The 12,025-nt window shown below is 37.0% G+C and overlaps 1 protein-coding gene across 9 annotated transcripts in view; it reads right to left on the reverse strand.

Moving 5' to 3' along the window:
• Positions 1–12,025, reverse strand: part of PUM2 (pumilio RNA binding family member 2) — a 74,132-nt gene that overhangs the window by 18,302 nt on the left and 43,805 nt on the right. For all 9 annotated transcript variants that reach the window (XM_069011665.1, XM_069011660.1, XM_069011657.1 and 6 more), the window contains 2 exons: positions 4,926–5,069; positions 3,630–3,911 (listed from right to left, as the gene is read on the reverse strand). In XM_069011665.1, coding sequence (XP_068867766.1) covers positions 3,630–3,911; positions 4,926–5,069 — 426 coding nt within the window. The remainder of the gene's footprint in view (positions 1–3,629; positions 3,912–4,925; positions 5,070–12,025) is intronic.

Consider the following 12,025-nt stretch of genomic DNA (forward strand, 5'->3'; position numbering starts at 1 on the left):
AATTTGTTTTCTCTTAACAACTTGGATAATATTTTTCATGGCAGGAACTTGCTTGGACAAAATTTTTAATAAAACTTCTGTCTAAACACTGCCATTTCAGAAATACTGGCAAAGAAAGGTGCTTTATCCTTACCAAAACAATCTAGCTACCTCTTTGAGAAGTTAAGGTGTTCATGTACTCAGACTAAATATGCCAGCAAAAGGAGATCTTCATTTCACTTTTGGATTGAACTAAAAATCTTTGCAAAAATCACAGTTCATCCAAGTTCAGCACAGATCTGCTACAGACTCACAGCCAAAAAATTAAGCTCCTGACCATACACAGCACATCTGAGATGGCTGATTAAGGTTATGCCTGCAACTGAACTTCAGTGTGCTATGTCAAAAAAGACTCTGAAACTGCTGTCCAAGATTCCACCTTGTGTTGGAAAGGCCCATGAGGCAATGTGGAAAGGAAGTTTTCTATTTCCAGTGCAGGGGAGACAAAAGCCAAACACAAGTAGTAGACTAGCGAAGGGGGAAAGAGAAAAAAGGAAATCAGGAGGTAGAGAGAAAAGACAAAGGAGCCAAGAAAGAGACTGCAAGAGAAACTGGCAAGCACTTTCAGTGGGACTGAGGATGAGAAGAAAGCAGATCTGAAGAAAAGTTAAGCTGTAGAAGGTGTATGTGACTGTGGGGCAAAAAGACTGGAGTAAGTAAGCTGATGATGGGAACATCACACAGTACAAGTAGAAACAGAAACATACTTAGGAGAGGGAGGGAAGCAGGAGATAAATGTTGCCTGGAAACTGGGAAGGAAGACATACAAGAGGAGAAGCCAGAAGGAAAAGACACTGGACTAACTAGGCAAGGAGATTGAGAATAAGAAACCAGAAGAGCAACTTAAGGCAACAGTTGAAAGAAATCTCAAGCTTTGAGACCAGCTCTACAGGCTCTGGCTCAGTGAACTATATAAATGTTAATACAATGCTACACAATGGATTGTTTTTTCCATCTTTCAGGGTTTCTTACTCAGCTAAATTACTGCAGCTTAACAAGTTACCAGCTGAACCAGCTGAACTGCATTTTCACACACAAGCAAAGCTCACAAACCCCAGAAGACAATTTGCATTAGCTTATTCCTCTTTCTCCCACTTTAAGATAATCCAATTCCCTTACAGTTGTTACAAGCCAGAAGAAGGCATCTGGAAAGCTGCCATAGTTGATCTAATTCTTGGCTACCTGTCAAGCTGCAGTAACTTATCACCATGTACCTAAACCTTTAAAATGGAGTATGAATAACTTTATTATAAAAGAACAGAGACTGTAAGTACATACAGTCATTTATATGGTATATTCGCTGCTTTCAGTTGTTACTTTGTTCAGGCATTCAAGCTAGAACATGCTCACCTTTGCATTTTTTGCAGCTATTTTTATTCCCTGCAAAAACTGAAAATATAAGGGCAAAATGTGTCCTGCCATCTATCAGTCTTCATGGCTATATTTTAACTGAAATTCAACCTTTTCAACATACTGATGGGAGTTACAAAGAAGCTGAAGCCTTGGCACATAAAAAATTAAACTTGTTTTCAATTTGCCTCGATATGCATGAGTACCATTTGTTTAAGTGCTTATCTGTGTAATTCAATTCATATATACATAGAGGTCAGAACTCTAAAAAAATAAATAAATAACCAGAAGGAATTTTTTAAGTGGCTATTAGGGCAAGTACAATTCATACTTAGCAGAAGGGCACTTTCAATATACTTTTATTCTAATAATACTAAAAATAGTTCAGGTTTAGATAGCACCTTTCACCAGCACTTCTCAAACTGCAAAAGCATAGGGGTTCCTGCTTCCCTGTGCAAACCACCATGCTAATTAAATCACCCTGGATACTGCTGCAAGATTTCAGCATGTGCTCTCTGTGCTGAGGGCTTTGGACAAAGCTCTGGAACTGACCTTTGCTACAAGAAAAAGGCTTAACTCCTGTGCCAGAAAAAGCTATGCTGATTTTCTTAAGCAGATATACAACTAAAATTTGTGTTCTATGGAGGTTCTTCAGATAATGCAGGATATAAACTTTTATGACTTAAATCTATTCTATCTAGAGACCTTAAATAGTTGCACTGTATTAAATATATGTCTTTATTATCACTATCTACCAGTGTAACAAAATTGTACCTAGAGTGAAACACAGCTGCTAAGGATACACTGACACCCTACAAGTAGCTCAGGACAAGTTATATTACATAATATACACTTAGCACATTTTGTAAATAATATTTACTTGCTGTGGCATTAAGGAAAATTAAGAAAACCTACACTACTGAGTAGCCTCAATTTTAATTTTTTTTTAAAATTAAACATGGGATGTTTTGAGTCTCCTCTTTAAAATCAAATATTGGACAGGATCTGTGCAAAATCCTGATTTCGGACTTCCTAGCATTAGTTTTGTTTAAGTAAACAATTTTTCCGATTATTTTATGAAAAACAACACTGAGAAAAACTCTGTGTTGGTATACAGTATATTTGATGTCACTAGTCACACTTAGTTACCAAATAACTACCATGTCTGAACACTGAAGGGTGTGTTTTTCCTTCTGTTTTTTCTCCCAAATATATTAAGTCATCTTATAATATTTTTTTTTTAAAATTACTTTCCTCAGGGCTAATTTTCCTACATTTTGAAAAGAATACTGTTAGAGTACATACAATTCCCCCAATTTCTACCCATCTGCAAGATACACAAGATTAAACATGCTCCACTGATTTAATTAAAATACTATTAGTAATAAGATGCAATTCAGTGCTGTAAACTTAGAGATTAATAGTAAATGGAAATATTCTTTAAAAAAAATATTTCTCTTGCCTTACTAAAACTGAATCTGAAATACAAGAAAACCTACGTTGCATGTTTAAAAACTATGTGAATAGTTTTTATTTATGTGAATATATGAATATATATGTGAATATGAAATTTCTGCTTTAGAGCAGAAACATGAAAAAATATTTTAAATATAAACAGGTCAATAATATTTAGGAGCATCTGTTGAAATAATTAAAGGCCCCAAACATGCACAGACCTATTTACGCTTAACTATATCTAAGAATAAACATGTTAGAGTTAACAAAGACTATTCTTGGGTATTAAGACTTTTTGTTTTGTAAATCCTTTAAAAATGTTACGGAAACAAGCACTTCAATATTAGATCAAATTTAGAAAGTCATATGCTATTTAATGTGTTTGAAAAAAAATTAGGAATTTTTCTGATATGATAATTACAACAAAAGAATGCATATCTTCAATATCATCAATTGTTATTTTAACCACAGAATGAAGACTTCCTTAAAAACAAAAGCAGCTTACTGAAAAACAGTAACAAACTTCTGGGGCAGAGTACAGTGATCAGTATGGAAAATTTGGATACCTGTGACTACAGGATATTGTTCAAAAATGCATCTTGTACACAGAACCCAAGTGAATTTTAAAAACCTTTTTTATTCCCCTAAAATTTGTTTAAAACTTCAATAACCTATTTTTTCATTCTTTTTAGAAATGTATGTGTATATATGATGCCTGATACAGATACATTTTTTTGCTTAACACAAAAGTCTCACAGAATGTCCTCACTATATTAACAACCTACCTGATGAGCCAAATCCACCAAGTGCAGAGCCGATAGCTGCTCCTAAAGAGCTGCTACTTCCAAAGCCAAGAGATGTGCTTCCTGGTTGGCCAGGACCATGTGAAAAAAGGGAACTGCTCTGGGAGTTATTGGTCAAAGAGTTACTGCCATAAAATGAATTGGATTGTAGGCTACTATTTGTTTGCTGTTGCTGTTGTTGTGGCTGGGCACCAAGTGGCCGAAAAAGACCGTTCGTGGCTCCCGCGAGATTGTTTGCTGTTCCTCCAGCTGAAGCAGCTGCAGCTGTAAAACACATGTTTTCAATCATAATTACTCTCTCAAACATTTCTGACTGAAAATGGATTATTCAGAACTAAATTGTATTTTCTTGAAGCCCTCTTAAAACAAGCAGAAATTCACATATTAAAGAACAAAGAGACTTAATAGTATTACATAATCTTAATTACTCAAGGAAAAAAGGTGAAGACAGCACATGTTTTAGGCTAATCAAAGCTCCAGAACTGTTAATGTAATTGAGGGAGTTTTCAGTGTAAACATATAAGACATTACTGTTTACTGAACTTCTTATATCCAAAGTTGCAGCTAAGAGTCATTCAAAGACATCTTCAGCTACTGTCAGAAACAAGTTCTGACTAAAGAAAGAAGCTGATAGATTAATTTAAAATCTAATTTTCCGAACAGATTAAGTTAATTAATCCAGGATTAATATTCTGGATTTTAATTTAACATGCAATAAATGGTTCAGTAATACTAGATCTTACAACTGGTAAAAAAGAAGAAGAAACTAGAGACTTTTGATATAACTAATTCTCCTCTTTTGCTTTCCATTCTATACACAGCTTTTTCCTTGTCACACTCTTCAGGAGAAAATACTTTCATGAGAAAAGCATAGCAAGGCTCCCGAGCAATCCATCTTCTGCCAGGCCGAAGCAATGAAATGATGCTTCCTAGAGGACACCATTTAGGGGATTGATGAGAAATGCATGTTATAATGCATGGGGAGAGGAAGGAGAAAATGTTCCTATCTGACAAGTAACATTTGCAGAAACATGCTTGTGTATGTATGGGAAGAGGACTGTAAATTCCAATTAAAAATTGAAAACCCCATCTCTGAGAAACAGCATTCTCAGAGAACAGGAGGAGAGTGAATAATAAAGCAAGCATGCACAGTATATCCTTCAAAACTAGAAAACTTTACAGATGCATAGAAAACAATAATATCAAATACTAATCAACATTACTGTTAAGGTTCAGCAGAGAAGTGAAAGAAACCTCTGTGCAGGGCCAAATATTTACCTGCTTGTGCTGCTGCAGAACTGATTAGAACAGGAGTTGAGGCAACCAATCTGACTGGTGCGCCAAGGCCAGTTCTCGCTCCAGGGCCTACTACTAAGGCACCAGTCTGATCATAATAGGCAGTGGGAGCCAGCACTTGGTAGCCTACACAACACAGGAGACAAGGATTAGTAGTACAGATAGTCTCATACAGTCAGCATTTCCTCTCTCCTTGAAATACTCTTAACCACAAACTACAAACCAGCATTTCTGCCACACTGTCTTTGAACATCAACTGGACGTCAAAGAACAAGCAGTAAACATCATAAAACACTGGAACAAAATCAGATGTAGAAATGCTTCAAGAAATTTTTTACAACTAAAATAACTGCTAAAATTAGTTGTCTAAAGTTGAACATACTGTCAAGGTTAAAGTTTCTAATACCATAGGAGAGGGTACAGGTACAATCCAACTGACTGTATTAGGATCATTAACAAAGCAATTTCTTTCAGCAGTTTAAAATACTTTGCGTTTCTCTTGTACTCATTTGTACATGGACAAGCTATTGAAATGTGCACAATTATAAAGAGCTGAGCTAAACGCAAGTCTGGCAATTCCATACATTACCTAGCCACACTTAAAAGACCATCTGCAAAAACACATTAGGAAATGAATGCTGTGTGTGCAGGAATACCTTGGAGCAGTCAGTTACACAAGAATAAAAGACTGTAATCCAAGCATAACATTTCATTCAGTTGACATTGAAGAATTGGAATTGATGAAGAAAAGGAGGAGGAGTTGAAAAAGGAGAAAAGCAAGCAGTAGGAAGGAGTACAGGATACAATATATGAATGAAGAAAAGCAAGAGAGACAAAAGAAAGCCAAGCAAAAAACCTTTATTTAGGACAAGAGCAAGAGAATTAATTTTAAAGCTTTTGACACTTTATAGTGAAGTAGATGACTTGGAGTAAGAATCCCTAAAATCTGGAAGACAAGCTACAGTAATCTAAGAAAGGGTGCTGACATTTAAAATGTAACAGTTTCTAATTGTTAGGTTGACTATTCTTATAAAGCAATAAACCAAAACTCAATGGAATTTCAATATTCCTCCCATGTTCAAATATATACTAGCACTATCAAGAAAAAAGTCAAGATCGCAAAAGTCGCACGTCTGGTTTTGTACATGTAAGAACAAAGATTTTGCATTCCATTTTAAGTAAGCTGTTCACATCAGTTGCCTTGTACACTCACAATTAGGTCTAGCAGAGTTCTCTCTGAAATACATAAGGACCTAAACATACCTCATTTCAAGTAAGTACCACAATCACTAGCCTTCCAAGTCATATTTTCTCCTCCTCAATTTCTAAAACATCTCTGTAATCTCTCCTGCCTAGACATGCTCCAAAAAAAAGGAGCTGGAAACATCTGCCTTCTGGCCTGGTGCTTACAGGGCTCTGCAGGAAAGCTGGATACACAGGTCCAAATTCTCACACATTAAGAAAATCTGAAGATATGAAGAAGACAAGACTCAGGTAGTACTGAACAGGAGAGGAGCAATGAAAATCCAGATCTTTAAGTCCAATTCACAGTTCAGGAGGTGAATGCATTATACTGGTTATGAAAAATTGTCATTGCTATCATTCTAAACCTGTTTGTTCTCACAGCTCACTAGTTGCTTTGCATTTCAGGCACATCTACCTCCTCTTTCCCACCAACAGTGCAAGAAGACAGCTGTCCTCCACATTGTTTGTCTGAAAATTTGGCTAGTTAAAACCAACCAAAACAGGTTCTTACATCTGAACTGGTTAAAAAACCTTTGCTAGAGGTGCCGTTGCCTCTTCCACATACAAAAATCTGCCCTGCTGCTCTACCCCTTCACCACCAAGAAAGGTTTCCCAAGGTAGGGAAAGGTAAGAAACTGTTGTCTGCTTTACCATAGTTCTGTAGAGAACACAAAATATTAGATTAGTGACATAATAGGAAAACTCTATAAAAAGACGTGTTCCTGCACACATCAGCAATGTTTAATTACTAGTACCTACATAATCTCTCCTTTTACTCATAGCAGGTTCAACTGATAACCATGTTGGTTCTGCTCTTGGTTCTGCTGTATCATAAAACCACTTTTTCAGAACTCAGAGTTGGCTAATACTTACCAGTATTTACTCTGTCCACCTACCCTCTTCAAATGCACAAACCCATGGATAATGCTGTAACTGTGTAAATATAACTATAAAAAACCCACTGCTTTTATGTTTACACCCTTCTGCTCATCTGAAACTAATATACAGCTTTTTATATGACTTCAGGCCCACGATATAAAGAAGCCTATTTTCCAATACAAAATACTTGGAAGGGGGGCAGGGGAGATAACTTACACTTTGCATAAATTAAAGTTCCTGAAATTAATGCAGTTTAATACATTAATACTAGATTTTCTAAAATAATTTACTTGTATGACTGGTAAATGAAAAAATGGAAGCAACCTGCCCATGCTCTTTACACTATAAGATGCCCAAGCCCTCCTGATACTTCCCTGATATTATCTGAACCTGTGATCCACCCACAGACAGTACATTTAAAATATGTAATGATAAGCTAGGTCAATAGCATCCAGATATTGTCTGTCACAGAAGGTTCAAGCATAAGAACTGACGGGGTCATCTCTGTTTCCAGTCTCTGAAACACATTCTGAACCAAAATAGGCCTCAGCTTTCTACTTAAATCTACTACAACAAAGCAACATAGGACTATTTGTGAAACTGCTAAAACCTTGCTAAGTGCATCTGCAGCCTCAAAGGTATAACATTTTTTGCTTTGATGTCAAAAATAAAATTTCAGGGAGACCATCTCAGATCAGATTAAATAACTGAAAAACAGCTCTCACAGCAAAACTTAGATCTTCTCCTTTCCCTTACTTTGCACTATTCCACAAACTGTGCCTCATCCCAGAAAAGTGAACACAAAGCTGGAAGCTTCCCCCACCTTCTCTCTTATCAAAGATAAGGTGGTGACTTACGGATCTTCTAATTCCCTCTCTTCCAGTTTCAGTTTTTATTACCTTGCTCACATCATCTTCTCTCCCTGTAGCTGTGCAATTTCCCCTCCAAATTAACAATTATCAAAGCTCACTTCAGTGCCTTCACATTCGAGTTCACTGTGGTGTTCCCATGCAGTCAGAAAACTAAAATATACTGTCTCCTAATCAGATCCTAATCACACCTTTTATTTTAGAGTTCAATTGCTCTATCTACACTTACTGTCTCTGTATCAGCAGGGAATGTGAAAGTAAACAATCTAGTTTATCAATGTGGTATTTTGCTGAAATGATTTCTAAATATCTCCAGAAACTGGACTCTGAAAAACTTTCTGATTCTTATCACACAAACCTTGAATATATGTAAATAATGAGAGGAAATCTGTTCTCTTGGCTTATGCAGCTCATCCTTAGTGTTGCCCTTATCCACCCAGTAATGCAACTTCCCTCAATGACATCTAAATGCATGTCAGTTTGTCACTTCTCTCTACACAACGTAAGTTAGCAGATGTGACACTTCTACTGCCAACACTATTATCTGCCCTTTTAAAAATGCTATCCTCTCCCCTCCCCAACTCTCCTTCTCCAAAACCTGAATCCCTATAAGCTTTTGCTTGTTCTGATGAAGACATGCACAGCCTTATCTCTGCACATACTCTCACAAATCAAATACAGAACTTACTATCCAGCCAGTAAACTATTTATACTTTCTATAACCACTGTAACTTTGCCTATACTGTAACTCCCTGTACACCTGCCATAATGAAACTTGACTTCTGTTTCATACTACCCACTGTAGTGTCACACTTCAAATTCCTCTCGGTAATAAAACCAAAAAATGCTATGCCAGTGGATAGAAATTGATGATTTTAATGCTTTATAAGTGGGGTTTTTTTTCCGGACTACTCATTTTACATGCTCACCTGCAAGCCAGATGCACCATGACAGCTTTACTGTGTCAGCTCCATAAAACTAAATTGTATCTGACCTAGTCAGTGCAGTCAATGGCATCTCTGGAGGGATTTGGCTGACCCGCTGCTACAGACATCTCTTTCAGGGTAAGCTGAGCAGCTCTGCAGCCTCTGTACAGCAACTGCACAAGGGAGATCTCCACTGAGCACAGTGACTCCTTAGACAGCTGAGGTCACAAGTAGATTCCTGACTTTGGATGATTCAGCCAAGTCCAGATGTTGCCTGTGATGAGGACTGGTTTTACTCTTAAGCAGTTTATTAATATTCAATGTATACTGATCGTACTGTGAAATTGGGAATACCCTCTGACTCTCTCTTACACATATATTCAAGCAGAAACACTCTGTTTTGAAAGAATCTTTATTATTGAATGACTTGCTCAATTAGGACAGGAACAATTTTAAATGGAATTGCATAACTCCAATACAAAATGGATTTCACATTTAATACTTTTAAAAAAGATCCTGAAGTTTTACCTTTTATCAGCCTTCCAGTACCCAGAGGGGCCTACAGGAAGGCTGTAGACTTTTTACAACAGCATGAAGTGATAGAACAAGGGGGAATGGCTTTCAACTGAAAGAGTGTAGCTTTGCATTGGATATGAGGAACAAATTCTTCACTGTGAGGGTGGTGGGGAACAGGTTGCTCAGAGAGGTTGTTGACACCTCACCCCTGGAGGTGTTCAAGACCAGGGTGGAGGAGGCTCTGAGAAACCTGTCTAGCAGAAGGCTCCCCATCCATGGCAAGGGGTTGGAATGAGATTATCTTTACGGTCCCTTCCAACCCAAACCATTCTATCACTCTATGATTTTCTGAAAGGAGACTTAACAGCAACATTATGTGAAAAGTAACCTAGATTTCAGACACTTTCTGCATGTAGAATGAGAAAAGTATCTTAAGCGATACAGAAACACACCTTCCTAAATAATTACTAAAAAGCACTTAAAATATCAAATTTGAAAAAAAAATCAGATAATTTGATATTTGATAACATGAATTTCATCCAACACAAAGGCTGTGACAAGGAGAAAGCAGATCAAATAATTTAAGGACAGCAGCATGGACAAGCTTAACAATAGACTCTCACTTACTAGTTCACAATGAAGCCAAAGTACAACTATTCTCTCTGTAAAGAATATTCAAAAGCTTGAAACTCAATTTGGACCTTCACTTTCTTGTAAAACATCTCAGTCCATTGAAACATGAATTCTACACTTCTTAATCTTGCTTATTACATCACATGTGTTGCTCAGTGTTTACTATCTGGGATTCATTGAATCACATTTTGGTATCTAGATATTATTCACTCATCTTGATTCAATTTTATCGTAAGGTAATAGAAAAAGGTATCTCTGGAGCAAAACTCACTTTATCCTAAATCAGGAAACTAAAACAGAGGCAGACAAACCAAGAGTAAAAGTTCCTATTTCTCTTTGCTTGCTATAAATGCAAGCACCTCTCTCAAATACAGACACCAAACCCAGTAACAAGATTCTCACATAAAAAGGCTTGTATTCATTTCCTCATCCTATATCCTTCTTACCCTAAAAAGAGGAATCACCAGCACTGCTTATGACTCACTACAAACCCATCTGATGATGACTGAAAAAATGAATGTCTTTGTTTATATTTTGAGCTCTATTCCCTGTAACAGTGTGGTTGGTAAGGCTGAAGTCAGTTGCACACAGTTCCTATTAGAGAACAGTCTGAAATATATTCACAAGAATGAAGTTCTAATCTGGCCATCCAGGCTTGCAGCATCAGATGGGATAAGGCACCAACCTACAATGGAAACTGAATAAAAAGGCTCCTACCCTCACAGAAAACCTTTTGGAGCTTGTGGAAGAGGAAAAAAGGTCTTCAAGTACCTTCTTCAAAGGACAGGCTCTTGCACTACTGCGATTAACTATTTGACCACTCAGTATTACTTTCAATCATCCACCTGGAGTGGGGGGCCTTTTTATGGGTTCTAGGAGCTACTCCTGAGTTAAGATACCAAAGTAAGAACTAAAAAGTAATTATAAACAAACATACACCCTACCCCCTCTCAAAAAAAAAAAAAACTTACAGCTAAGCCTTTGAGGCTTGTGCAAAGATGCTTCTAACATCTCTCACATGCCTCATTGTTTGCAGGCCTTATCCACTGCTTTGGTGAAGTGCTGAGGTACCACCTGGCAGGTGCTAGGACAGCACTTTGCTGATTCCTCATTTTAGGGGAAAGATGCTAAAAGCTGAAGATAACTACTGCATGAGAAGAAATAGAAATTGCACTTCTAAAAGAAAATAGATGAGAAAAACACAATAGACAGTCAGTTCTGCAGCTGGAATATAAAATGTGCTCACGGGAGGCCAAGTGCACAGTGCAGCCCCAGGGCAGGCAGCAAACAATTCTTGACTTCTCCAGGCTACAGGACATCTCAGAGTGGTGCCATCTAAGAAGAGAACCTTGGTTCTTGGTACACGTCAAAGGAATGCATCAACATTATCTAACTTAACTATGTAAAAACCTTAACTTTCATACTGAAGAATGGCCAAGTACACTGAAATTGCTCTTACTCAGGTAACTGTAGCAAACACTTAGAATTGATACTGAACTTCAAGCTAACCACTCCCCAACACATGAACCATTCCTTAGGAAGTCAGAAGCCATGCACACTAAAAGGATCTGAGGCTATACCCTTTGGAGTGTTCCCAAGTGTTTTGGGCTCTTTAGATAAGATCAAGCAATAATTTTCTTTTAAATTTCTTAATTTTGAATTTTAGATATTATTATGTCCCAAATAAAAGTTCTAGCAAAACTTAATACCTCCTGTTGCAGAGGAACCAGAGAACACATGACTTTTTAAGACAGCATATAGTTGCTTCATTATATATGAAATTATCTTGCAAAAATCTAAGATATTCCTTGTGCACACATTTGTAACAGCAAACACAAAGAAAATGCTTCAAATAACAAATGCTAGAGGAGTTTCTTATACTCTAAAAATACTGTGCCAGTATTTTAAACCAACTGAAAAACATAAAACTGTAAAATTCAATTCATAAGCATAACAGGACTTTGTTCATCTGTTACCTAATAACACCAATATCACAGAATCACAGAGTGAACTA

Source organism: Aphelocoma coerulescens, chromosome 3 (assembly GCF_041296385.1).
Source record: "Aphelocoma coerulescens isolate FSJ_1873_10779 chromosome 3, UR_Acoe_1.0, whole genome shotgun sequence".
NCBI lineage: Eukaryota > Metazoa > Chordata > Aves > Passeriformes > Corvidae > Aphelocoma > Aphelocoma coerulescens.